Here is a 27,166-nt window from a genome sequence, read left to right as displayed (position 1 = left end):
AGGTGATACTGATGCGGCTGGTCTGCGGTAATACTTTCATCGTCGGGTAGAGTTAAGAATCACTTGGGCCGGGTGTGGTGGCTCAAGCCTGTAATCCCAGCACTTTGGGAGGCCGAGGCAGGTGGATCACGAGGTCAAGAGATCGAGACCATCCTGGTCAACATGGTGAAACCCCGTCTCTACTAAAAATACAAAAAATTAGCTGGGCATGGTGGCACGTGCCTGTAATCCCAGCTATTCAGGAGGCTGAGGCAGGAGAATTGCTTGAACCCAGGAGGCGGAGGTTGCAGTGAGCCGAGATTGCGTCATTGCACTCCAGCCTGGGTAACAAGAGTGAAACCCCGTCTCAAAAAAAAAAAAAAAAAAAAAAAAAAGAATCACTTAAAGTTAAGTGTTTCTTCAACGTTAAGGGCATCACAATCACCCGGAGGGGTGGTGAAACCCAGAATCAAAAACTTTTGCAGTTTTTGATTCAGTCACTCTGGCTGGGGCCCTAACAGGTTCCCAGGTGATGCTGATGCTGGTGACCTGGTGACCACATGGAGAGCTATTGAAGTGAAGGGTTGATTGATGAAGAGTAAGACCCAAGGGGAGGGGCCCAGTCAGGAGACTATGGCTGAAGTCCTGGTGTAACAGAACCAGGGCCAGATCTAAGGCACTGCTACTGGGAGTGGAAGAGAAAGGGCAGATTTTACTCCTGGTTGACATCAGCAGGGCTTGGTGACTGACATTGGAGGCCTTGTCCACTGAGCCAGTAGATCAGCAGGAAGAGGATGCTTGGGGGGGCAGTGATTGATTCTAGAAGTTCTGAATGTGCCAAAGAGGGTTGACCTGCAGGGAAAACGGTGGAGTCGGGGAGAGAAGGGTCTGCGTATGGTACCAGCCCTGCTGAAGCAAATTTGCCCTGTGACTACAGGCAACGTATATCCACGTGACTCATTCTGTTTAACCACAAGATCAGGCTATTTTGCCTTTTCTCCTTCTAGGGTTGAGGCAAGGCTTGAAATGATGCTTGCAAAGCATATTAAACCCGTAGAAAGAAAGAGACATTTAATTACTGAGCTTAAGCTTCTGTCTTCTCCTCCCAGCCATCCAAAATTACATGACAACATGCCCACTATATTCTGGGAAGTAAAAATCTCAGCAAGAACTCAAAGCTGTTTGCTGTCTTCTCGCCAGGCCCCCTCCCTCGGTAGTTTATCTGATCAAGTTTTAAAAACTCTTGAAATAGTCTACTAAAAAAACGTACCTGGCTCACCGGGACCTCTGTTCAAGATTTCATCAGGCAACATGGTTAGAAGGTGATGGGCATCATTCCTTGGGGTGCTTTGAAGGATTTTCTTGGCTTTATGGTCCTTTGGACTTTGCTTATTAATTCTTGCCTCCCCATGAAGACTTTCCTTTAACTCCATTTGGGCCTGAAAATCATCAACCATAAATGACCATGTTCTTCCCAAGCTACTTTCACCAGAATAAATCAACAGATCAGCCACTTTGGAAGGTGTAGACATCTGCAGTCTTCTAACCAGAACATGGTTTTCCTTTTCCTATTAGAAGGTATAGGAACTTTCTTTATTGACAGGCTTATTAGGAGAAAGGTGAGTATGCCCAGTCTCAAAAGGTATGGCTCAATTAGGATGAGGACCCTTACAAAAATGTGTTTCTGTAGGCTAGCTGGTATGACTGGAGTTGCAGAGAGCAGTAACTAAAGACTCATTTCCTAGAGGGAGGAATTTGGAATATGACAGTTACAGGCATTACTGGTAAAGGGGTTTTGTTAAAAACCGTCTTTCTTGTTAGGTAATTCTATGGCATGAATTCTAGAGAGAGGCCTAGAATGAAGTGTGTCAGAATGAAGAACTCACCCCCTCCCCCTTTCGCTAAACCAAGAAAAATGGTCTAGCCCTATTTCCCTATGTCCAGAATGTCATAGGAGCTGTTTTTAAAACTGTTGTTAAAAATGGAGATTTGAGACAGCCAGATACATCCTTGACAGGACCGAAAGCTTAGAAAAGACTCAACAAGGTTATTAGCAGAAGGAATCTTCCTGATTCTTCTCAGCTTTGGTAGTTGAACTTTCAACCTCAATGACTACATTGAAAGTGCTAAGTCAAGACTGGCTCTCTATGCTTGATATACTCATGTGTCAGGGCAGTGATTATGTGATGAAAATTTGGTAAATATAACACTCTTTTCTCTTCTCATATTTACCTCTTGTCTTTTACGGATCATTTCCAGCATTTGCATCTTATGCAAATATTGTCTGTTCTCAGAAGCGTACATTGGAACCTGCATTTTCTTTTCCAGTACCTGCTATGAAAGACAACACACTTGTTGTATGGGGTAATTTGTTACTGACTCTGCAATTCACAAGCTTAGATCCTTTTTGAAACAGAGTGAGATCTTTATCAGTCATAACCCAGAGAGATATCCTGTGATGGCAAAAGCGGACCTGACAAGTCCTTTCTGTCACTACCAAGGAATGAAGTGGCTCTTTGATGTGTATACATGTAGTTTTTAAGGTTGCTATAGAGTTTTATAAAGCTTAAGTGGGAATATCTTTCCATGTCTCATTTTTGATAAGATATCACTTCCCTTGTAAACAGATACTTACTGTAATCTCCCTAGAAATGTGTTCTGGTTTGAGGAAACCTTTCTTTTTCTCCCTGCCTCTTCTACCATTGACTAATTGGCTGGCTATGAAATGAGAGCGAACCCACTGAATGGTGAAATGGAATCTATTTCTACAGAGTGCATTTCCATATGCCAGCCTAAGCTTTGGAGAATATTGCAGTTTAGGGAGGATTTGAGGTTTTTTGTGACTCTGCATGTCTCCCTGCCGGTGCCTCATAAACTCCTTGGGGCAGTGCAGAAATGGTTACTGAGGGCAGCCTGAGGTGAACATATCTTCATTTGTCATTTGCTGTCGCCAGGAAAGGTGATGTGTTAGGTGGTACCTTTTGAGTTGCCGTGTGGATAGTGACTGTCAGCTGATGTGAACTCAGGGAGGGGCCATCTCCCCAGATGCTGTCAGCATCACAAACATGGCCTTGAGGACCTGACTGTCCCTGAACATCTTCACCAAGTTAGCCAGCCACACAGCAGCAGCTAGCTAGCTCCAAAACCAATTAGAAGTGGAAAGTGTTGAAAATCTGCTTCTACCTCCCAGCTTTCCTTTCTGCGTGAGGGGAGTTCTAGTCAACAGAGCATTACAAGTGCATAGCAGGGAAAAGATATACAGAAGACATTTCCCAGGATTCCTTTTTGGTGAGGTTGTGGCAAATAAATGAGAAATAACTTGCAGATAAGATTTCTCCTGCAAACTGAGAACAAAGAGCAAGTTTTAAATTGAGGGGAGGAATGAAAGGGAGGCCTTATGCCGAATTTTTCACAGACTTGAAAACTTTCAGAATCAACAATTTCTAGGTAAAAGTCTTCTCTCATCCACAATGCCATTTTCAACACAAAGCAGGAAAGGGCGCAGAATTCATGCAAGAGGTAAAAGCCACTGCCAGTTGGAGGCATGCATAGAAGAGAATAAACAGCTTTGAAAAGTTCTTACTCTGAATGACTTAACAGTTTGATTTGTCTTTGAACTTTTCTGTGCAGAGACTGCTTGAAAGGATCAGCGTGCTCCAGTGCCCCAATCCTGCGTCACCCACCTTCAGTTCACCTCCCTGTCAGGTTACTGCTGCAGCTCACCTTTGCTTTGTACATTGTCCTGGCTTCTCGCTGGCTCAGGAGTCTTCCCGAAGTAATTACTCGTGGCAAGTCAATGGGTTCAAGCCTCTAGAAGTTCAACGTTTAGAGCAGTCAGCATTCCTCATGCCATGAGATGATCAAACACAAAAGCCAGGCATTAAACTATCTTAACACTTTGCAAAAGCAGCACTTATTTCTGAGAGCATACAGGAAAGGTGATTCCAACAGCTTTACAGTTATATTGGTGCAAAAGGCTTTTCAACCTATCTGGGTTCTTTATTGTTCTAGTATACTGTCTCCAGTGCCTTATTGATCTAAATGTTGGTCAGAGAGTTAGGAGACTAGGAATCTTCTTCTGTCTGCATTGAGGGACCATGTCCAAAGTTATCAAACCACCAGAATCTTAGAATATTAGCGACAAAAGAGGCACTAGTAAGTTATTTTATTTTACACATCCCTTAGGTACCCAGCTGAAGTATTCCAACACTTAGGGAAGCAATCTGTTTTAAAGATCCCTAGAGAACCTTTTTGGTACTGATTACTGGTGATTACGAGACACATTTAAAATGAAAGTGCAGTATGCTAACACGTCTTAGAGCTGTCTTTTTCTAGGAGGGACTTGGCTTGATAGAGATCATGTTGGTGTTTCAGGGGGTCACTAGGACTGGGCAGCAATCCATGTCAACAGGTCTGCCTCCAGCCCTTATTGCCTTAGAAACTGAGTACTGAGAAGTGACCAAGCAGATTTGGGAGACAAAGGCTGGTCTCTTTACATTGACATGCAGTGGGGAACGTGGAGTTGATCTGTTCCTTCAGTGACTGCTGCATGCCAGACATGGGGATGCAATGGTCAGCAAAAAAGGATATGGCCCCTCATGGAGTTTGCAATCTATGCATAATAGATATTCTTTTGCTCGTGTGATTATTCAAGTGATAATTACAAACTGTGGTTAGTGCTTTGAAGAAAAAAATCTGCAGGGCAGAACCATGGCACTACATAACTGAAGGACTCAAGCTGAAAAATGGGGTGTTAGGGGTTGAATTGTGCCTCCCCACAAAATTCGTTTGTTGAAGCCCTAGCACTCCAGAATGTGAACTTATTTGGAAATAGGGTCATTGCAGATATAATTAGTTAAGATGAAGTCATGCCGGAGTAGGGCAAGCCCCTAATTCAATGTGATCGTGTCCTCCTAAAAAAGGGAAGTTACCACACACACACACACACACACACACACACACAGGCAGGACACAATGTGAAGATGAAGGCAGATGATGGAGTGATGGTTCTTCAAGCCAATGACTAATATCAAAGAGTGCCAGAAAATGACCTAAAGCGAGGAGAGAGGCATGGAACAGATTCTCCCTCCCAGGCCTCAGAGTGAACCAACCCTAGGGACACCTTGATCTCAGCTTTCTGGCTTCCAGAGCTGGGAGGCGACATGTCTGTGTTGTTTAAGCCACCCAGTCTGTGGTACTCTGTTACAGAAGGCTTAGCAAACTAAGGCGGGAGGGAAAGGGCTAGGGAGGCAGTTCAAGAAAGCACCCGAAGGTCGTACCTTGTCAGTAGAGATCGCAAGATTGAGAGTTAGAAATCACAAGATTGAGAGTTTTTAGGGGACTAAGGTATGCTGTAGCCCTGAAGTGAAGAGGGATCATGATCTGTTGAAGGAATGGAAAGAAGTCGGTTGGCTGCTGTTTAGCGTAAGTGAAACAGCAGCTTGGAATGAGCTGGGTAGGTGAGGCAGAAGCCAGTCATGTAGGGCCTGGCAGGCCATCAAGATGGGGGTCCCTTAAGAGCAATGGGAAGCCGCTGGCATGTATTAAGCAAAGGAGTGACATGATTACATTTGCTTTTTTTCAAAAAGGTCACTCTGGCTGCAGTGTGGAAACCAGAAAGGAGTAATTATGAATGTGGGGAGATCAGTTCTGAGGACAAAGATGATGGACTGGGGTTGAGGGAGGGAAATTGATGAGCTCTACAAACACTTAAAGCTGACCACACAAGATTCATTATGGTTAGTGAGGCAGAGTCGAGTCCTCAGTGCAAGGGAGGGAGGGGGTTATCATTCACATCATTCACTGTGAAGGGCAATCCAGAGGAAGACCTAGTGTGGGTGGGAGGTAGAAGGGAAATACAAATTTGATTTGCAGCAGATTGAGTTTGGGACACCTTAGAGACAGGCCAGTGCAGATGTGGAGTTATATAGGGAGCTTGAGAGGAGAGGTCTGTGCTGGAGATTTTGAGGGATAATCCCAGAGTGGAGTATGAGTGAAGCCAAGGTCACGGGCAAGGTCAGGAGTGAGAAGAGAAGCGCCAACAACTGCAGACTCCAGGAGTTCCAGTGGTGAGGCTGGTGGCCAGGGAGACTGGATAACGATGGTTCAAGAAGGAGGAGGAAAGCCACCAGGACAGGATGCTGCAGTAGTGTGAGCCCCACTCCCACCGTAGTCCAACGCTGAAGGCGCATGCTAATTTACTTTAAAATGGTTTTGTGTGGCTATGATTTGTTATATTACTAAGGGGCAGATTTGGAAGTCAACTTGGCTTTCGAGGTGACCAGGATCAAAAGAGAGAGTGGAACTGCGGAAGAGAGATACTAGATATTCAGCACTGGTAATAGGGAGCATGACCTGGGTCCCCCACTACTTCCCTGTAGAGCCATTTCTATGTCCCTGGTCCTGGACTGGAGAGCACCCAGCAGTCCTTTCTGCTGGAGCAGCTCAGAGTACACCTGGTAAGGAAGAGAAGAAGGGCAAAGGATACGGAGACAGAGAAGAGACAGCAAGGGGAAGAGCTCATCTTTATGTTAGACTTGTTCCAGGTAGCAATTTGCATTTGTGGTGGGAAGCGGTTTTTGGTTCCATTCTCACCTCAGAGGAGGAAGTGGGCCTTTTAACATAGCTTAGCAAAGATGTAATGAGAGGTGATCGATCTTAGTAAGAGGACTTTCTCTGTTCCCCTGGGTTTTAACTGTGCAGGACATGAAGATGCGAAGCAAATGGGACCTGCTGGCACAAGAGGCAGCCTCTGGTCGAGTCAGAACACTGAAAGGAAAGGAGGAGAGGAAGGGAAGGGAGGCCAAAAGAGAGGGGCCCCTCAAGGCGCCTATGGGAGGAAGAATTAGCAATGACTGAAGGGGAATTTCTAGAAGTTGGGGAGAACAAGTGTTTGTGCCATCCATTGGACAGGGAGAGTGTTCAGAATTTGGCTCTTTGCCATTAGGCCTTTGCAGCCATCACTGCACACCATGCCCAAGGTTATAAATACGTCATCTCATTCAATCCTCGTGTGAACCCTGTGGATAATTATGATGAGTCCCCATTTCAGACAGGTTGCTGGCTTGTCTAAGGTTGCACAGCTAGAAAGTGGCATCTCCAGGATTCCAGCGCAAGCGTGTCCAGCTCCAAATCCAAAGCTCATTTCTGCACTATATGTTCTCCAAAATGCTTTATCATCAGGCTTTTCAGGGATTAAAAAAAGGAAAAGAAATTCCTGGCCCATTCCCTAGAGATAGAGATTCAACAGGTCTGGGATATGTCCTGGAAATATGTATTTTCAAAACTTTCCCCAGGATCCTGAAGATTTTTTTTCTAGGTTGGGGGCCACTGACTTCCACAATGCCTCCAGTGAATAAAGGAATGACATCAAAGTAGACTACTGAGGATATTTTGTGGAATACTATTGAAAAACTGAGTCTGAAAAAGCCAAGAATTTGTAGCTTTAAAACTCATTTATCCATAAGTTCATAGACCAAGTTTTTGCTTTGATAGTGTAAATATGTAATTAATCACAGATCTCTTACTTCTAGTTTCAACCTTTCTATTTAAACACACAATCCTTTTCTTTTATTATCATTCTTTAAGTTCTGGGATACATGTGCAGAATGTGCAGGTTTGCTACATAGGTGTACATGTGCCATAGTGGTTTGCTGCTCCCATCAACATCTACATTATCAAGTCAGAACACTTCAGGAAAAGGGGAAGGAAGGAGATTTTGAGCAATAATCCCAGAGCAGAGCATGAGTGAAGCCAAGGTCATGGGCAAGGTCAGGAGTGATAGTATAAATACGTAGTTAATCACAGATCTACATTAGGTATTTCTACCTACATCATCTACATTAGGTATTTTTTCTAATGCTATCCCTCCCCTAGCCCTCCTCCCCTTGACAGGCCCTGGTGTGTGATGTTCCCCTCCCTGTGTCCATATGTTCTCATTGTTCAACTCCCACTTATGAATGAGAACATGCAGTATTTGGTTTTCTGTTCCTGTGTTAGTTTGAGGAGAATGATGCTTTCCAGCTTCATCTATGTCCCTGCAAAGGACATGAACTCATTCATTTTTATGGCTGCATAGCATTCCATGGTGTATATGTGCCGTATTTTCTTTATCCAGTCTATCCCTGATGGACCGTTGGGTTGTTTCCAAGTCTTTGCTATTGTGAACAGTGCTGCAATAAACATACTTGTGCATGCATCTTTATAGTAGAATAATTTATAATCCTTTGGGGATATACCCAGTAATGGAATTGCTGGGTGAAATGATATTTCTAGTTCTAGATCCTTGAGGAATTGCCACCCTGTCTTCCACAATGGTTGAACTAATTTACACTCCTACCAACAGTGTAAAAGCGTTCTTATTTCTCCACATCCTGTTGGTTCCTGACTTTTTAATGATCACTGTTCTAACTAGCATGAGATGCTATCTCACTGTGGTTTTGATTTGCATTTCCCTAATGACCAGTGACAGTGAGCTTTTTATCACATGTTCGTTGATCTCATAAATGTCTTCTTTAGAGAAGTGTCTGTTCATATCCTTTGCCCACTTTTTGATGGGGTTGTTTTTTTATTGTAAATTTGTTTAAGTTCTTTGTAGATTCTGGATATTAGCCCTTTGTCAGATGGATAGATTGCAAATTTTTTCTCCCATTCTATAGGTTGCCTGTTCACTCTGATGCTAGTTTCTTTTACTGTGCAGAAGTTGTTTTGTTTAATTAGATCCCATTTGTCAATTTTGGCCTTTGTTGCCATTGCTTTTGGTGTTTTAGTCATGAAGTCTTTGCCCATGCCTATGTCCTGAATGGTATTGCCTATGTTTTCTTCTAGGATTTTTATGGTTTTAGGACTTACATTTAAGTCTTTAATCCATCTTAAGTTAATTTTGGTATACAATGTAAGAAAGGGGTCCAGTGTCAGTTTTTTGCATATGGCTAGCCAGTTTTCCCAACACTATTTATTAAATAGGAATCCTTTCCCCATTGCTTGTTTTAGTCAGGTTTGTCAAAGATCAGATGGTTGTAGATGTGAGGCGTTATTTCTTTTTGTTCTGTTTCATTGGTTCATATATCTGTTTTGGTACCAGTACCATACTGTTTTGATTACTGTAGTCTTGTAGTATAGTTTGAAGTCAGGTAGTGTGATGCCTTCAGCTTTGTTCTTCTGGTTTAGGTTTGTCTTGGCTATATGGGCTCTTTTTTGGTTCCATATGAAATTCGAAGTAGTTTTTTCTAATTCTGTGCTGAAAGTCAATGTTAGCTTGATGGGAATAGCATTGAATCTACAGATTACTTTGGGCAGTATGGCCATTTTCACAATATTGATTCTTCCTATCTATGAAAATGGAATGTTTTTCAATTTGTTTGTGTCCTCCTTTATTTTGTTGAGCAGTGGTTTGTAGTTCTCCTTGAAGAGGTCCTTCACATCCCTTGTAGGTTGTATTCCTAGGTGTTTTATTCTCTTTGCGGCAGTTATGAATGGGAGTTCATTCAAGATTTGGCTCTCTGTTGGTCTTTTATTGGTGTACAGGAATGCTTCTGATTCTTACATGTTGTTTTTGTATCCTGAGACATTGCTGAAGTTGCTTGTCAGCTTAAGGAGATTTTGGGCTGAGATGGTGGGGTTTTCTAAATATACAATAATGTCATCTGCAAACACAGACAATTTGACTTCCTCTCTTCCTATATGAATGCCCTTTATTTCTTTCTCTTGCCTGATTGCCCTGGCCAGAACTTCCAATACTATGTTGAATACGAGTGGTGAGAGGGCATCGTTGTCTTGTGCTGGTTTTCAAAGGGAATGCTTCTAGCTTTTGCCCAGTATGATTTTGGCTGTGGGTTAGTCGTAAATAGCTCTTATTATTTTGAGACACATTGCATCAATAACTAGTTTATTGAGAGTTTTTACCATGAAGGGCTGTAGAATTTTATCAAAGGTCTTCTGCGTCTATTGACATAATCATGTGGTTTTTGTCATTGGTTCTGTTTATGTGATGGATTACGTTTATTGATTTGCATATGTTGAATCAGCCTTCCATCCCAGGGATGAAGTTGACTTTGTCATAGTGGATAAGCTTTTTGATGTGCTGCTGAATTTGGTTTACCAGTATTTCATTGAGGATTTTGCATCAATGTTCATCAGGGATATTGGTCTGAAATGTTCTTTTTTTGTGTGTGTCTCTGCCAGGCTTTGGTCTTGGGATGATGCTGGCCTCATAAAATGAGTTAGGGAGGTGTCCTTCTTTTTTTGTTTGGAATAGTTTCTGAAGGAATGGTACCAGCTCCTCTTTGTACCTCTGGTAGAATTTGGCTGTGAATTTGTCTGATCCTGGGCTTTTTTGTTGTTGTTGTTGTTGGTAGACTATTAATTATTGCCTTAATTCTAGAACGTGTTATTGATCTATTCAGGGATTCTACTTCTTCCTGGTTTAGTCTTGGGAGGGTGTATGTGTTTGAGAGTTTATCCATTTATTTTAGATTTTCTAGTTTATTTGCATAGAGGTGTTTATCGTATTCTCTGATGGTAGTTTGTATTTCTGTGGGATCAGGGGTGATATCCCCTTTATCATTTTTATTGCATCTATTTGATTCTTCTGTCTTTTCCTCTTTATTAGTCTGGATAGTGGTCATCTATTTTGTTAATCTTTTCAAAAAATAAGCTCCTGGATTCACTGATTTTTTGAAGAGTTTTTTGGTGTCTCTATCTCCTTCAGTTCTGTTCTGATCTTAGTTGTTTCTTGTCTTCTGCTAGCTTTTGAATTTGTTTGCTCTTGCCTCTCTAGTTTTCTTTTCTTTCTTTCTTTCTTTTTTTTTGAGATGGAGCTTTGCTTTTGTTACCCAGGCTGGAATGCAATGGCGTGATCTTGGCTCACCACAACCTCTGCCTCCTGGGTTCAGGCAATTCTCCTGCCTCAGCCTCCCAAGTAGCTGGGATTACAGGCACACGCCACCATGCCCAGCTATTTTTTTGTATTTTTAGTAGAGATGGGGTTTCACCATGTTGACCAGGATGGTCTCAATCTCTTGACCTCGTGATCCACCTGCCTTGGCCTCCCCAAGTGCTGGGATTACAGGCTTGAGCCACTGTGCCTGGCTCTAGTTTTCTTAATTGTGATATTAGGGTGTTGATTTTAGATCTTTTATGCTTTCTCTTGTGGACATTTAGTGCTATAAATTTCCCTCTAAACACTGCTTTAGCTGTATCCCAAAGATTCTGGTATGTTGTGTCTGCATTCTCACTTTTTTCAAAGAATTTATTTGTTTCTGCCTGAATTTCGTAATTTACCCAGTAGTCATTTAGGAGCCGGTGTTCAGTTTCCATTAGTTGTGTGGTTTTGGGTGAGTTTCGTAATCCTGAGTTCTAATTCTAACAAGGGTTAAGTGGTGTATATCTTCAAGAACTGTCTCCAGGCTGTTTCTTCCTGGCCTTTGAAAAGAGCCTTAAGGAATCACACTATTTCCTTCACAGAAGCCACTAGATGGCAGCAACTAACATTGCAACTGGGATCTCTTCGTTAAATCATTTGCCACTTGATTTGAGCACTGCAGAAAATATTGTTGGCGAAATTGGCTTCAGCTAAATATGCCAGTCTGATGAAATTGCCTCAGAATTCTGGGTTTATATGCATGTTTCTTTTCCCTGTCCAGGAAGTGAGATGTCTCACTTCATCATCTTCAGAGAGAACACAGTGAAAGGAACTATTGGAGAATCAGTTAGAATGACATCTTATTTTTATTTTATAATATAAGTTATCATTTGTCTTAAGACTTCTGGATTATTTGACTTCTCAAACAAAACAAATGGTCAGCATAATCAGTTGAAGGGTCTTCTAGGAGATTTGGGGATCTGGTGAAGGGCCAAGGAAATCAAGAGTGCCGACTTGAAAGTTTCAATGTCATTTGATTGGCCAGCGTGGGTCTTCTAGGGACAGTGAGATTTGAACAAATATTTTGAGATGAGGGAGTTATTCAAGGAGATCATTTGAGGACACATGACATGTGTGGGGAAAACACCTCCAACTTAAGCTAGACTTGAAATGGTTGGATAAGAAGGTGATCAGGCGAGAGGGGACAGTACGAATCAACTCTTCAATAAAAAGGTACATTTGATTTGGAGTTCCCTGGTGGACACTCTCAGAGCCTGTCAGCTCCAGGTTGGATAATGCTTGTTCATGACTTTCTCTTTATTTGAGAAGTAGATGTTTAGGAAGTAGAAGGTACCAAAAATATAACTCAAATAATTCAGCATACAATTAGATTTGGTTTAATAATTAAAAATACTTTGAGAACTTTCTTTGGCAGAAATTAGGCTATGAATTAGCATGTCATGAGGGCCCAGCATGTATTATTCTCTCAAAAACTCATTTGCGCTGGAAAATGTGCTGAGCTTCATTTGTGAAGATAATTATAGCTGATATCTTTGGGAGTGTCTGCCAAGTTTCTGGCGATTTCCCTCCTCTTTGGGAGCTGACTCCAGAGTCTACAGGGGTGACTCCTCTACCCACGTATCTACTGCATGAGCACATCCTCTGGACGTCGCTCATTGGACCAGAGCTGGAATCATGAGCAAAGCTGAGCCAATATTCTTTCTTCTAGGAATCTGGAATTGGAGTCAAAAAGGCCAATCTATCCATTTGAGTGGAACTAAAAGATAGAAGCTCAGGGTGGCCGTATTTCATTGTGTGCCTGTGCCTGAGAAATAGAGAAAACTGATCACTGGAGAGAAAAATGTAGCAAATGCACAGAGAAGAGCTTAGGGCAGACATTTAGAGAGTTCTGCATTTCAGGTTCCAAATCACAGTTCTTCCCTGAAGTTTAAGTGTCTCCCACAACTTTGGTTGAATAAAACACTTCTCTATCCTTCTAATTAATCATGTTAGTTATTTTTGCTAGTCAATGAGACTTCTAATACGGAGATGTTACAGTGATGCTACAGACTTCTAATACAGTGATTATAGGTCTGCAGTGGCAGGAAGTGCACATTGAGTGTTTTTTTTTCCCTCTTCCAGCAAGGATGATGGGTCTCATTGTCATTCACTCACTCATTCATTTCACTCACAATCTTTTGTGAAGCTCATATTAAGTATTAATGACTGAAGACATAAGACTGAATAAGGCATAATCTTTGCAACCTAAGAATGGAAGAACATTTTTGCAATCCGTCCATCTGACGAAGGTCTAATATCCAGAGTCTGCAAGGAACTTAAATTTATGGGAAAAAAACCATTAAAAAGTGGGCAAAGGACATGAACAAGCACTCTTCAAAAGAAGACATATATGCAGTCAACAAACATGAAAAAAAGCTCAACACCACTGTTCATTAGAGAAATGCAAATTAAAACCACAATGAGATACAATCTCAATCTCATACCAATCAGAATGGTTATTATTAAAAAGTCAAAAACAACATATGCTGGTGAGGTTGTGGAGAAAAAGGAATGCTTTTGCACTTTTGGTGGGAATGTAAATTAGTTCAATCATTGTGGAAGACAGTATGGTGATTTCTCAAAGGCAGACATACCATTTGACCCAGCAATCTTGTTATTGGTTATATACCAAAAGGAATATAAATAATACTATTATAAAGACACATGCATGCGTATGTTAATTTCAGCACTATTTACAACAGCAAAGACATGGAATCAATGTAAATGCCCATCAATGATAGACTGGATAAAGAAAATGTAGTACCTACACACCACGGAATTCTATGCAGCCATAAAAAGGAACAAGTTCATGTCCTTTGCATGGATGGAGTTAGAAGCCATTATCCTCAGCAAAACTAACTCAGGAACAGAAAACTAAACACTAAATGTTCGCACTTATAAGTGGGAGCTGAACAATGAGAACACATGGACAGGGAGGGGAACAACATTCACCGGGGTCTGTCAGTGTTGGTGGGGAGGGAGAGCATCAGGAAAAACACCTAATGGATGCTGCTTAATACTGAGGTGATAGGTTGATCTGTGCAGCAAACCACCATAGCACATGCTTACCCATGTAACCAACCTTCACATCCTGCACATGTACCCCTGAACTTCAAAGTTGAAGAGAAAAAACGACATAGTTTTTGCATTGAAATAATTCATGTCTTGATTCTTTGTTTTTAAGATGGTTAGTTAGGGTGTATGCATATCGGGGGGGCGGTGCAGTGTTTGACTCTGAAATACCAAAGCTCTCTTTTTGACCTTGTTTGACTATTAAGAGAATCCAAACCTAACCTTCTTTGTTTAGAATTGATAGACATAAAAAGTACTTTGTGAACTTAAGGTACTAGACAAATATTTTTCACTAGAGTAGTATCTTCTATTTGAACTAATCAGCTTAGAGGCTTCACAGAAACTGTTAAACACACTGCTTTGAAAGGAAGTATTTGATTTAGGAATAAAACACATTTTAAAACTGTCCTGTTTACCTAGAGGATTTGTAAAAGCTTGTAAATTAGATATTAATTTGTTATATTTCATTTTATTTTTCTTTATCTAAAGAATAATTTTGTAGCTGCTAATATTTGGGGAAAAGATACTCTTTTGGGACAAAATGACATAATCACTTCAAATAATGGTTGTGAGCTTCTGTAGAAGACAGGAAAATAAAAACCAATGGAGACAGAACTAATCCCGAACAAATGAACTCCAACACACCTGGGATTGGTCCAGGCATCTGGGTGAATTGTGTAGCAGGTGGGATTTGGCTTTGAATGTCAGTGATAGATCCTGCTCACAAGAAAGCCCCAAATCTTTCTTTCAGTGATGCTCATTTTCAAGGACCACTTTAATCTATCCATTTCCCTTTTTAGGTTGAGAACTCTTAAAATATATAGCTATTTAGAGAGAACCTATTAAATATTTATTAAGGTGAATGCATTTAAAGCTCTTGCTTTGCTTCCTTGGGATCCAGTGTCCCCAATTTAAACAACCAGTTAACATCTAGAACAATAAAAGGTTAAAGATAGACGGGCTATAGAAATTACTTATGCTGATAGTTAAGAATACAAACTTTGGAGATCTGGTTGATATCTGGCCTCTGTGAGTCTTTGGGCTAGTGACTGAACTCTCTGACTAGCATGTATAAAACAAAGAGAATTCTTCCTTTTTCATAGGTGGCTAAGAAGATTAAAGGAATGACATAGATTAGATTGCCTAGTATAGTGTCTGACTTGTAGTGGGGTAATTAAATATTAGTAGCTGTTATCATTTATTACAAGTTATTTTCCCATAGTCAACCAACTAATCAGTGCTAGAGTCAAGCTCCTTGGGTTCCATCACATCTATGTCCTTGCTACTAAACTTGCTTCTTTCAGTTGCCAGTCCTAAAAAGCGAAATCATTACTAAAGGAAATCTTAAAGTAGCATCATCTTTGCAATTGATGACATTTTCTTTAAGAACATTCTCATTAATAGCTTGGTCATTATCATTATCTCTCTTTGATGATTATTGTTTAAAAAGGGATGTTACCATGATATCCAAGAAATTCCTTATGAAGCCTTTTAAATTCATCTTACTTGCAGTCTTTGGGGTGGATGCCTTTTAATAATACTTGTTTCTCTGTGTTCCAATGGGATGTCAAAATACACGTCTCTGGATGCTTGAAGGATTGGAGAAAACCAAGAATAAACCATTAAATATAATTTATGATTACAGCAGGCAATCATTAGTTACTGGTGTTTGTCAACACAATTTTGTACCTATATATGTCTAGCATGTGGGTTGAATGTGGAGATGAAACACAGAAAGCAGGGAACCCACATTAGTGCAAATGACACTATTTTAGTCCAGATCCAGGATTTAATTTCTGCCCTCTTAACTTCCTACTCAGGTTCATATGTAGGGAAAGAGTTACAAAATTACCAATATGTTGACTGCAAATATTTTTCAAACAGAATTTGGCCTGGAAAACAGACATTTACTGACTTGTTTTAATTCCATAAAATCCCCTCCCCAAAATATAAGACATCAGAAAAAACATGTAACTTTAACAAATGAAAATAATCTTCTCAGATAAAATAGATGATAGATAGGTGATTACACAGAGATGAGAAAGAAATGGAGTGTGTGTAATCACAATTAAATAGTCCCTTTAACTGGGAAAGAAATTTCCACAGGTTGCTAATATCATACAACATGGCAATATTCTTTCCTGATGAAAGAAGCCGGAGATACAGAGTTAAGCCTCTATGAGGAAACAGAGAGGCTCAACAGATCCATTATGGATTTTATTTTCCAGCGTGATTATCCTGAGCTCTTGGGAGTGCTACCATGACCAATGCTGCATGAATGAAATTCTTGTCCTTCCCTTTTAACAATCTGGGCACAGTCTGATTTCTAGATTATTTCGTAGACTATTTTACAGCCCCACTTTGCATTTTAAATGGAAAAATCCGTGGGTAATTATGCATCTCTATCCCTAAGACATGTGAATGACCATTTTAGGAACTTTGTTCTCTCTAACTTTTAGTGGGATGGAAACGATGTCCTTATTTTCTTTAGAAAAGATGCCAGCGTACTGAGCAGGACAGAAACAACAACAAACGTATTGGATTTAAAAATGTAAGTATTTTCAGCTATTTTTTTTCAGAAGCCTTCCTACTACTTATTTTTTTTTTTAATGATTTTAGTGATATTATTTCGTTATTTAATTAGAGTCTCCTTAAATGGCATAGGCTATGTCAGGCATTTATTTTTACCCTGGATTACAAGTGAAAAAAACTGATGAAGTAACTTGCCCAAGGTCATACGATTTGGTATTTGATGGAGCTGGGGTAAGAATACTGAAAATACTTATCAGAATCCTCATGATCTCCTTGTTATTTATATTTAATGTGATTTTGCCATTTCAAACATAAGCACATTTTCCAGTTGGGACTCTAAAGCACATGAATCAGCTTTCACCATTTATTCAGTTACCAAAATCTTTTTTTTTTTTTTTTTTTTTTTTTTTTTTGAGATAGAGTCTCTGTCACCAAAATCTTACAACTCTGGAAGGGGGTTTGGATAAAAAAGGAATTCTTCAATAGGAGCATTGCATACTCTTATTACACATTCATGCTCCATTTTTAAAATCATGTCTAATCACCTATCCGTCTATCTATCATTAAAAAAAAATCTTAAGAGGAAAATCCCCATCCATGTGCTTAAGAACTTGGAAAGTATAAAGAATATAAAAATAGGTCATGTGGAACCAATCAAAAGTTATCAATTCTCCAGACAGTAGCCATAAAAAAATCATTCCAGGCAAGATTTACTAGGTACCAAAAGAAAAAGTGAGGCTTTCTGAAACAAGGCATCCAATAAGGGAAACTTCTTTGTGTTAATGATCCAGAAGGTGAAGAAAATGGAAAACTATATACACATACACCTATGTATATATTAGAAACATCTATTTCTCTTTCTGAGTGAGAATGTCTGTTTAATTATCATTGTGGTCATCATAAAACATTTGACATGGTTTATAAAATATCCCAGGATAATTTATAGCCACTTCAGGCTCAGAGCTTCCAATCATAATGGGAAAGAATTCTGTTAGTTCTGCAGATGACCATGAAGAATGCCGGGTTGGGAAAGGGTGACTCATCCACTCCTCTGTACTACAGTAAATCAATTCTGTTTAGGATGGTTTCAAAATTCATGTTAGAATGACTTCACTCCTAAAGTGCTGCTTTCAAAACTACAAAGCCTTGTGCATTAAACTGTACTGGAGAGAATGATTTAAATTTAGAATCTAACTGAAACGTGATTGCTATTGTTTATCACATTAGTATCTATATAATTTTAATGATCTGGCAAAGCTAGGTGTAAACATTGAAAGCATTACAAACTGAGCTGAAACAAAATGATTTTTCCTTCTCATATAGAATAGTGAAAAGTCCTTTGTACAGTTTATACTCCCATTCTAATGTACTTAGAATACTTTCAATTGACATTCAATCTTCATTGAAAGATCTGTTTGAGTTTTCAAAGATAGCCTACATTCCTTTACATTTCAGTAATTTCAGAACTTGCTGAGATCATGGAGACAGTCAGATAAATCTATTAATAATGCTCCTTGGTCCAGATACACACATCTCATGCTGGGGTTTATGTTTACCTGCAGAATATCTTCCATACCAGGTTTCTTGTAAAGGTGGCAGCTGCCCTTCCAAAGCTTTATTCCGGTCCTGCAGTCTTGCCAGTGAATATGAAGTCTTTTCTTCCAAATTCTGATTGCATGCGAAGTCCACAGGGCCAGCTGAGGGAGTCTCTACCTCTTTGTTTTGCAAAGGTGCTACTTTAATCACCCTAGGGCGAGCCTTAGAGTGACTCAGGCCCATTTCATGTGAAAGACATTCAGAGCAAAGCTGCTAGCGAAGTGGTTTTGGGGTCTTTAATATAGCTTGTTTTAATCGAGGCATTTCAGAAGTTTCCCCTGGCTTTAGAAAGCAGTCATTTCCTTCTAGCAGGCATCGTTCTAGCTCTGTTTCACTGCACACTAACCCTTCTGGCCACTTCCTGGGAGGCTGGTTTCCATGGAGACTTCCTTCAACTTTGCCACTTCAGACCCAAAGAATCCAGTTAAACATTGATTTGGTTGTGCTACTTTCTGAAATACTCAGTGATAGGAAAAGAAGCCACTATTGATTATTAAACAAATATGTAACACCAGGAAGGTTATTAACAGAGAGAGAGAGAGAGAGAGAGAGAGAGAGAGAGATGGATGTAGAGCAGAGGTGTAGAGAAGTCTAAAGTTGACCCTTCGATTGCAAATACCTTTGTAAAAAACTAACAGCTGAGATTAGCTAAGCCATCTTTGGAATTAAGAGGATGCATGCCAGTGACCAAGGCTTTGTTAATCTTTAATTTTAATTAAATAATTTATCCTTCAAATATGAAGGAAAGCAGCTGAGTGGCTAAAGTGTCAATTGATTTTTCTGTTGCTGAGTTGCCTTTGAAGGCGATGAATGTATTGCAGGTCAGGAGGATAATAGAAAAATTTTTCCTGGGGATGAGGGGACAAACTTTTTTAATAAATGGTCTAAGTAAACCTTGAGTTTTAAAGATAGCCTCTTTACTATGTTTTTTTTTTTTTTTTTTTGAGACAGAGTTTTGCTCTTGTTACCCAGGCTGGAGTGCAATGGCGCGATCTCAGCTCACAACAACCTCCGCCTCCTGGGTTCAGGCAACTCTCCTGCCTCAGCCTCCTGAGTAGCTGGGATTACAGGCACGCGCTACCATGCCCAGCTAATTTTTTGTATTTTTAGTAGAGACTGGGTTTCACCATGTTGACCAGGATGGTCTTGATCTCTTCACCTCATGATCCACCTGCCTCGGCCTCCCAAAGTGCTGGGATTACAGGTTTGAGCCACCACGCCCAGCCTACTATGTTTTAAAATTAAATTAAATTAAGAGATTTATTTTTGAGACAGGGTCTCACTCTGTCACCCAGGCTGGAGTGCAGCGGCACAATCTTGGCTCACTGCAACCTCCACCTCTCCAGTTCAATTGATTCTCCTGAGTCAGCCTCTCAAGTAGCTTGGATTACAGGCACCTGCTACCACCATATCTGGCTAATTTTTCTATTTTTAGTAGAGAAGGGGTTTCACCATGTTAGCCAGGATGATCTCAAACTCCTGACCTCAAGTGATCTGTGTACCTTAGCCTCCCAAAGTGCTGGGATCACAGGCGTGAGCCACCATGCCTGGCCTATTATGATTTTCAAAATAGAAAAAAAGACTGGAAGGAAATGTGCTGAAATACTGAGTAGTGATTTTTGAATGGTGGGATTATGGGTCATTTTTATTTTATTCTTTATACTTAGAAGTGGGACTAACTTTCAAGTTCTAATTGTTCAAGACCACAGATTACTTGTGTTTTCATTGCATCTCCATAGAGAAATTAAAACTTATTTTCCATATTTGCACAATCCATTTCCAAAGGGACTAATGTGGTGTTTGGTAAGTCTTAATAGACAATAGCATTTATCTAAAAAGATGCCTGAGTTTAGTTTTTTCCTACTTACTCTCTTTGCAGCTTCTACATTGTTTTCTCTGCAGCAGAGAGATTTATAAGTAAAGACTAATATATTAACAGTATCTGCAAACGAAACCACCTCTGGTAACTACAGACTAGCTTAATTATAAAGATAACAATACTTGAACCAGATCTAGTAGGATTTATTCTGGGGTACTATCAATTTAAGTATTTCTAAGGGCAGGGGAATGTATTGCGAGCTAACAAACGAACTAGACATTGTACCAAAAACTGTGGACTTCATGGATCTGGAAGAGTAAGAGCAATTCAGCTCTTATTTTTTGTTTTATTATTATTTACTTTTCAGACAATATTTGTGGAGAACATGAGTCTTCGTTGAGGAAATTGGTTAGTTGTTAAATAAATGATTAAAGAAAGAAAGATGCATTTCTGTCTTTCTTTCTCTTTTCATTACTAGTGACTATCAAGCTTTGTGACCTGCACAGATTACTCAATTTCCTGGTCTGTGAAATGAGTTTAATAATAATACTTTGTATGGAATGAACCTGATTCCATTTATAGCTCTTAGAATAATACCTGGCATGTAGTAAGCTCACAGTAATCATTAGCCAGTATCCTCCTTCTCTGATGAAGTATTGCTACATATGTGCATGTACATAGCATAGTCCTTTACTGCCTATTGGTCAGACTCTATTAAAATAGACATATTCCTGTCTAAAGCAGTTTGCCCCTAGGTCTAAAAAAGACCAGTGAGGAAAAGGTAAATTAATGGGACCAATTTAACTGAGAAAACCACCATGTCTCAGGATTATCATAAGAAAACATTCATACATTGAAAGGATTTTATTGAAATGATAGTGAAACATTTTAATTTTATTAAAAGAGAAAGGGAGGTTTAATTTCACTCACAGAGTTAGATATAATATGTAATTTCTTATTATTAGGGTTGTAAAATATTAAGCTCTCACTCAACTACAACGTTGACTACTTCTCAAACACTTTTTGATAGTTTATAATGACCACTGTCTGGTTCGAGAATGACTATGACTATATAGTATTGTGTGTAAAAATGATAAAATATGCAGTTATTTGTAACAGTCAGAATTCATGAATATGGATTGAGAATATTAATTTGTAAAACTCTTAAGATGAAGCTCAGAAGGGATTAGCTAAACTTTTCTAAAGCTGAAGATAGTGTCCAGAGAAAAAGATATTAAGAGAAGGTGGTAAGGCCCCAGAGGAGATGGGGAGGGGCAGGAACTCATGGCCAAGTGAGCTATTTCTGCCAGGAAGAATCAAAGCCCCCAACCTGGAGCAGCTCCACAGGCAATGTGACCTTGAAGTTCCCAAGAAATAGCTGTGTACAAGCTCTGAATGCTTGGACCTTTCTTGCCTTCTGTGGAAAACGCCTTCCTTCAAGAAACAGAATGAACCAAGCAAAAAATGAGAAGGCAAAATATAATGTGTATTTCAAAATATACATTCATTTTGAAGTTAAAGGTCTTAGGTTTTGTTCTGAGTTCCTTCCTAACTAGCCTTGGGAGCAAGGTCATTAAGCAATTTTGTTTAGTCCATTTAAGTTCTATAGAAACTCAATACATATTCATAATGAGATACTTGGTTTTTTCTGCTCTCTAGTAAGAAAAAGTTACATTTGAATGATGGGAGGCAAGATCCAGGTCTTTAAGTGTGAGTTTGGGGTCGTACTTAAGAGAGTAGGTGCTCTCTAAGATTCCTTACAACCTCCTACAGCTTGATTTACACTGTAATATCTACTCAGAGCCAGCAAAACGAGAGCAGCTTTTCTTCCTGTGTAGAAACATTACCTATGTTTTTCCATTGAATTGTGGTTTGATAGTTCTTGCCTTTGTTTTGATGGATTTCTCAGAGTCATCTACAATCTCCTTCCCCACACCTTGGTAAGATGACTGCCTGGAGTTAAGGACAATGCCTGGGATGAACAAAGACATCTATTTTCTGCAGAGAGCTTACCAGCTAACAGGAAGTTGTGACTGCAGTAGCAGTTCTGAGCAGCTACATAGAGAAAGCCATGCAAACACTTGAGGAATAGTAAATCTTCAAGTTTAAACAAACTAATATTGGATAAACAAGTTTCTTTTTAAAATGAGCTGTGGGTAATTTTGTTTGGATGTTTTATATTAACCAAGTGACAAAGGCTAAGGTGATATTCCTTAGGATCGGATGGTGGCAGTCTGGGTCAGGTTGGTTAAATTGCCTTTTGATCCTTCGGCATACAGTTTTCTTGAGAAGGCTTCAGAAGGGATTTCAATCAATGTGTATATAAATATTCCATATGGTTGAACTTAATTCAGTCAGTGGGGCTTAAATTCTGAATGCTTATAGGGTTCCTAAATTATGCTTCTAATAAAGTTGCAGCTTTTTTCTGCAATTGATCTATAATGGATAAGCAATCACTGGAGGCTTTTCAGCAGCAGTGTGAATTACAGGTTTGGGCGCCAACTAAGCAGAGTTGATGTATGACCCGAACCTTAATTTTCCTTCCAGTGATTATTTTCCTCCCTATTTACTTATATATTGATGTAAAGGTGACAGTATAATCAGACTACTTGGTTTGGAAGTGCTCAAGCAAAACAAATGGAAAAAACGTGAACGGAAGCTTCTTGTATAAACTCTTAGATGAGATCAGTTGCATACAATTTGTATATTTACCCTTTGAGTGCAATCTGCAACAGCGTCATAGAATGAAATGCTAAAATCATGCCGCGCTATACTACTCTGAAGACAGCTGGTGCATGAGTTTTTTAAAATGTATTGCCAATGGATTTAACCTAGATAAAATAATATTTGTATATTGTATATCTCAAAGGAACATCGCAGGCCAGCCCAGGAGCCGCGGGCGGAGCAGGGCGGCGGGGCCCCAGGCCGCGGGGCGGCGGGCGCCGGCGCGGATCAGCCAGCAGACATGATGAACATCAAAGCCTTTACGCTTGTCTCTGCCGTGGAGTGGGAGCTGCTGATGGGTGACAAGGAGCGTGTCAACATTGAGTGTGTGGAGTGCTGCGGCAGGGACCTCTGTTTGGGCACCAACGACTGCTTCGTCTACCGCTTCCTGTTGGAGGAGAGGCCAGTGCCTGCCGGGCCGGCCACGTCCACTGCCACGAAACAGCTGCACAGGCACCTGGGCTTCAAAAAGCCTGTGAGCGAGCTGCGCGCGGCCTCAGCACTCAACAGGCTGCTGGTGCTGTGTGACAACTCCATCAGCCTGGTCCACATGCTGAACCTCGAGCCAGTGCCCTCGGGAGCCCGCATCAAGGGGGCGGTCACGTTTGCACTCAGTGAGAACCCTGTGACTGGGGACCCGTTCTGTGTGGAAGTTTGTATGATCTCTGTCAAACGCAGAACCATCCAGATGTTTCTGGTGTACGAGGACCGGGTGCAGATCGTCAAGGAGGTGTCGACCTCTGAGCAGCCCCTCGCCGTAGCTGTGGATGGCCGCTTCCTGTGTCTGGCTCTGACCACTCGGTACATCATCCGCAACTACAGCACAGGTGTCTCCCAGGACCTGTTTCTCTACTGCAGCGAGGAGAGGCCACCAATTGTCAAGAGGATAGGGAGACAGGAGTTCCTGCTGGCGGGCCCCGGAGGGCTGGGCATTTTGCCACAGTCGCAGGGATATCCCAGCGGGCTCCCGTGCTCTGGTCAGAGAACGTGATTGGGGTGGCCGTGTCCTTTCCATACGTCATAGCGCTGGATAATGAATTCATCACGGTCTACAGCACGTTGGATCAGCAGCAGAAGCAGACCCTGCCCTTTAAGGAGGGCCACATCCTACAGGACTTTGAAGGAAGAGTGATTGTTGGCACAAGTAAAGGAGTTTACATCTTGGTTCCATTACCTTTGGAAAAACAAACACAGGATCTTCTAGCAAGCCGCAGAGTAGAAGAGGCTTTGGTTTTAGCAAAAGGAGCCCGGAGGAACATTCCAAAGGAAAAATTTCAGGTAATGTACAGAAGGATTCTGCAGCAGGCGGGATTTATACAGTTTGCACAACTTCAGTTCCTGGAAGCTAAAGAGCTCTTCAGAAGCGGCCAGCTTGATGTCCGGGAGCTGATCTCTCTCTCTCCCTTCCTGTTGCCCACCTCCTCCTCCTTCACCCGGTCCCACCCTCCTCTTCATGAGTACGCAGACCTGAACCAGCTGACCCAGGGGGACCAGGAGAAGATGGCCAAGTGCAAACGCTTCCTCATGAGCTACCTGAACGAGGTCCGCAGCACAGAGGTAGCAAACGGCTGCAAGGAGGACATCGACACAGCCTTGCTCAAACTGTACGCGGCGGCCGACCACGACAGCCTGCTGGACCTCCTGGTCACCGAGAACTTTTGCCTTCTGACGGACAGTGCCGCCTGGCTAGAGAAGCACAAAAAGTATTTTGCACTTGGACTGCTCTGTCATTATAATAACCAAGACGCTGCTGCGGTTCAGTTGTGGGTGAACATTGTGAATGGCGATGTCCAGGACTCCACACGCTCAGACCCGCATGAATACATCGTGGATTTTCTTATCTACTGCTTAGACAAGGAGCTAGTGTGGGCCTATGCTGATTGGGTCCTGCAGAAAAGTGAAGAGGTCTGAGTTCAGGTTTTCACCCAGAGACCTTTGGATGAACAACAGAAGAATAGTTTTAATCCAGACGACGTTATCAATTGCCTTTAAAAATACCCTAAAGCCCTTGTGAAGTATCTGGAACATCTCGTGATAGACAAGAGACTGCAGAAAGAAGAGTATCACACCAACTTAGCTGTGCTCTACCTGGAAGAGGGGCTGCAGCAGAGGGCCTCCGCGAGCGGCAAGGGTGCAGAGGCCACTGAGACGCAGGCCAAGCTGCGGCGTCTGCTCCAGAAGTCCGATTTATACCGAGTCCACTTTCTCATCGAGAGGCTGCAGGGAGCTGCTCTGCCCATGGAGAGCGCCATCCTGCACGGGAAGCTGGGTGAGCAAGAGAAGGCGCTGCATATCCTGGTGCACGAGCTGCGGGACTTTGCAGCGGCCGAGGACTACTGCCTGTGGTGCTCCGAGGGCCGGGACCCGCCCCACCGCCAGCGCCTCTTCCAAACGCTGCTGGCCATCTACTTGCGGGCCGGCCCCGCCGCCAACGAGCTGGCAGTGGCCGCCATGGACCTGCTGAACCAACACGCCACCGAATTCGACGCAGCCCAGGTGCTGCCGATGCTGCCCGGCACCTGGTCAGTGCAGCTCCTCTGCCCATTCCTGACAGGGGTCGTGCGGGGCTGCGTCCACGCCAGGAGGAACATGCAGGTGGCTCTTGGCCTGGCCAAGTCAGAAAACTTAATTTACACCTATGATAAGATGAAGTTGAGGCCGGGCGCGGTGGCTTAAGCCTGTAATCCCAGCACTTTGGGAGGCCGAGGCGGGTGGATCACGAGGTCGAGAGATCAAGACCATCCTGGTCAACATGGTGAAACCCTGTCTCTACTAAAAATACAAAAAACTAGCTGGGCGTGGTGGCGCGTGCCTGTAATCCCAGCTACTCAGGAGGCTGAGGCAAGAGAATTGCCTGAACCCAGGAGGCGGGGGTTGCGGTGAGCCGAGATCGTGCCATTGCACTCCAGCCTGGGTAACAAGGGCGAAACTCCATCTCAAAAAAAAAAAAAAAAAAAAAAAAAAAAGATGAAGTTGAATGGAAGCTCAATTCGGCTCTCAGACAAAAAGCTTTGTCAGATATGCCAAAATCCCTCTTGTGAGCCTGTGTTTGTTAGATACCCAAATGGTGGTCTTCTGCACACCCACTGTGCTGCCAGCAGAGGCACGAACCCCAGCTCATCCAGCCCTGGCACTCGGGCTTGAAAAGCTTGGCCCGTGGGCACGAGGGGAACTCCGAGCTCTTTCCGAGCCTGCTGGACGTGAAGAGCAGATGATCATCATGCTCTGTGTCATTCAGGACGAAGGTAGACATCTGGGTGCCAGGGAGCCTTCCGTCCACACACAAGGACTCCTCACTGCTGACCAGGCTCTATGAATGTTCATGGAAAACCTTTAAAAATCCCAAAAATAGAGACATGCAAGAGTCCACCTCTCCAGGCACTTAGTAATCCAAGACAAAGGTGTACATTGAAAAAAAAAAAGGGATTCTTCCTTGTGCAGTCAGACTCAGGTTAGGGATTCCCCCACCACCCCCACACTCCGACCTTTAGACTCATGTTTGCACTGGAAACGTGGCTTCGGCATGGCTGGAGAGGAAGCCCTCTCTTGCCTGGGTGAGCGGCTAGTGTGCAGAGCCTCATGGGGGGCGGCCTTGCCCTTACTGCAGAGACACATTCTCTATCCATGGGGCTCACTTGTGAGCCCATTTTCCCAGGGTTACCTCATGGGCTCTGCCTTTGCCCTAAGAAACGGCTGACCCTGGAGAAGTACCTTTGTTCCTTCTTACTTCCTCTCCAGCTCTCAGCTCCCAAAAGATTCTGCCTTGTGTACCCAAGCACTCACTCTTGGGTGAACTCATGCTTCTGGCTGCCTAGCAAGTGAAGATCTGTTGAGAAACTGAGAAAGCTCCAAGAGAGAAGCTGCCCTCCCTGCCTTGAAGAAGCTGTGGACACGGGACAGCCACGGCGGGCATGGGACAGCCATGGTAGGCAAGGGCCCAGCTATGTGCTCTTTTCCTGCCACAGCAACTGCTGATTTGAAACTCCATGATGAACATGTTGAACTTAACATTTTTATTTAAATTTGTATCATGTTCGTAGTTGCTCTCTTGTTAAGGGAGTCATCTGTCCTGTTTGTTAGGCATATTTTTTCTTGTTAAAATGTACCTCCTGTTGAATACTCGGGAAATTAAAAGGGAAGCGTGGTCAGCACACACTGAGCATTCTTTTCTGGAGAGGCCGGTTTTAGCCTCACACCTTTAGCAGGACCAGCAGCAGGTGGAAGTGCCTGTGTGTGTGCTGGACGGGGGCATCACCTCCTGCATGGCACACCCTCCCGAGGACGTCCAGACGGGCTATGTTACCTCCCAGCACTTCATGTGCCTGCTCTGAGGTGACCTGAACACACAGTAAAGGCCTCTCATTCATCATAGGCCGGGGATTCCTTTTGTGTTTCTGTATAACATCGATGACGAGCTGAAGTTGTTGTCACTTCACTGCCCTCTTCAGAATTTCTTCATTGTGATGACTGATTTTATTCTATTAGGGACTAATAATAAAGGCAGTCTACCCACTATGATAACG

General features: G+C 42.1%; 1 protein-coding gene and 1 pseudogene across 4 annotated transcripts in view; one reads left to right on the top strand and one right to left on the bottom strand.

Moving 5' to 3' along the window:
• Positions 1 to 18,488, bottom strand: part of CCDC198 (coiled-coil domain containing 198) — a 31,186-nt gene extending 12,698 nt beyond the window's left edge. The window contains exons 1-6 of one of the 4 annotated variants that reach the window (XM_074393896.1): positions 18,061 to 18,486; positions 15,479 to 15,561; positions 3,703 to 3,789; positions 2,212 to 2,313; positions 1,250 to 1,418; positions 463 to 831 (exon numbers count right to left, since the gene is read on the bottom strand). In XM_074393896.1, the coding sequence (XP_074249997.1) occupies positions 692 to 831; positions 1,250 to 1,418; positions 2,212 to 2,313; positions 3,703 to 3,789; positions 15,479 to 15,561; positions 18,061 to 18,283 (804 nt within the window). In that variant the 5' untranslated portion in view covers positions 18,284 to 18,486 and the 3' untranslated portion in view covers positions 463 to 691. Of the gene's footprint in view, positions 1 to 462; positions 832 to 1,249; positions 1,419 to 2,211; positions 2,314 to 3,702; positions 3,790 to 15,478; positions 15,562 to 18,060 lie in introns of those variants that run through there. The other 3 variants (XM_010341054.3, XM_039469041.2, XM_074393895.1) reach the window with 3 other exon arrangements.
• A 4,319-nt stretch (positions 18,489 to 22,807) lies between these two features.
• Positions 22,808 to 25,608, top strand: LOC101035904 (transforming growth factor-beta receptor-associated protein 1 pseudogene; annotated as a pseudogene).
• Positions 25,609 to 27,166: the final 1,558 nt, after the last annotated feature.

Source organism: Saimiri boliviensis, chromosome 2 (genome assembly GCF_048565385.1).
Source record: "Saimiri boliviensis isolate mSaiBol1 chromosome 2, mSaiBol1.pri, whole genome shotgun sequence".
NCBI lineage: Eukaryota > Metazoa > Chordata > Mammalia > Primates > Cebidae > Saimiri > Saimiri boliviensis.
The sequence above is the reverse complement of the archived record's forward strand: the minus strand, read 5'-3'. Positions and strand labels throughout refer to the sequence as shown.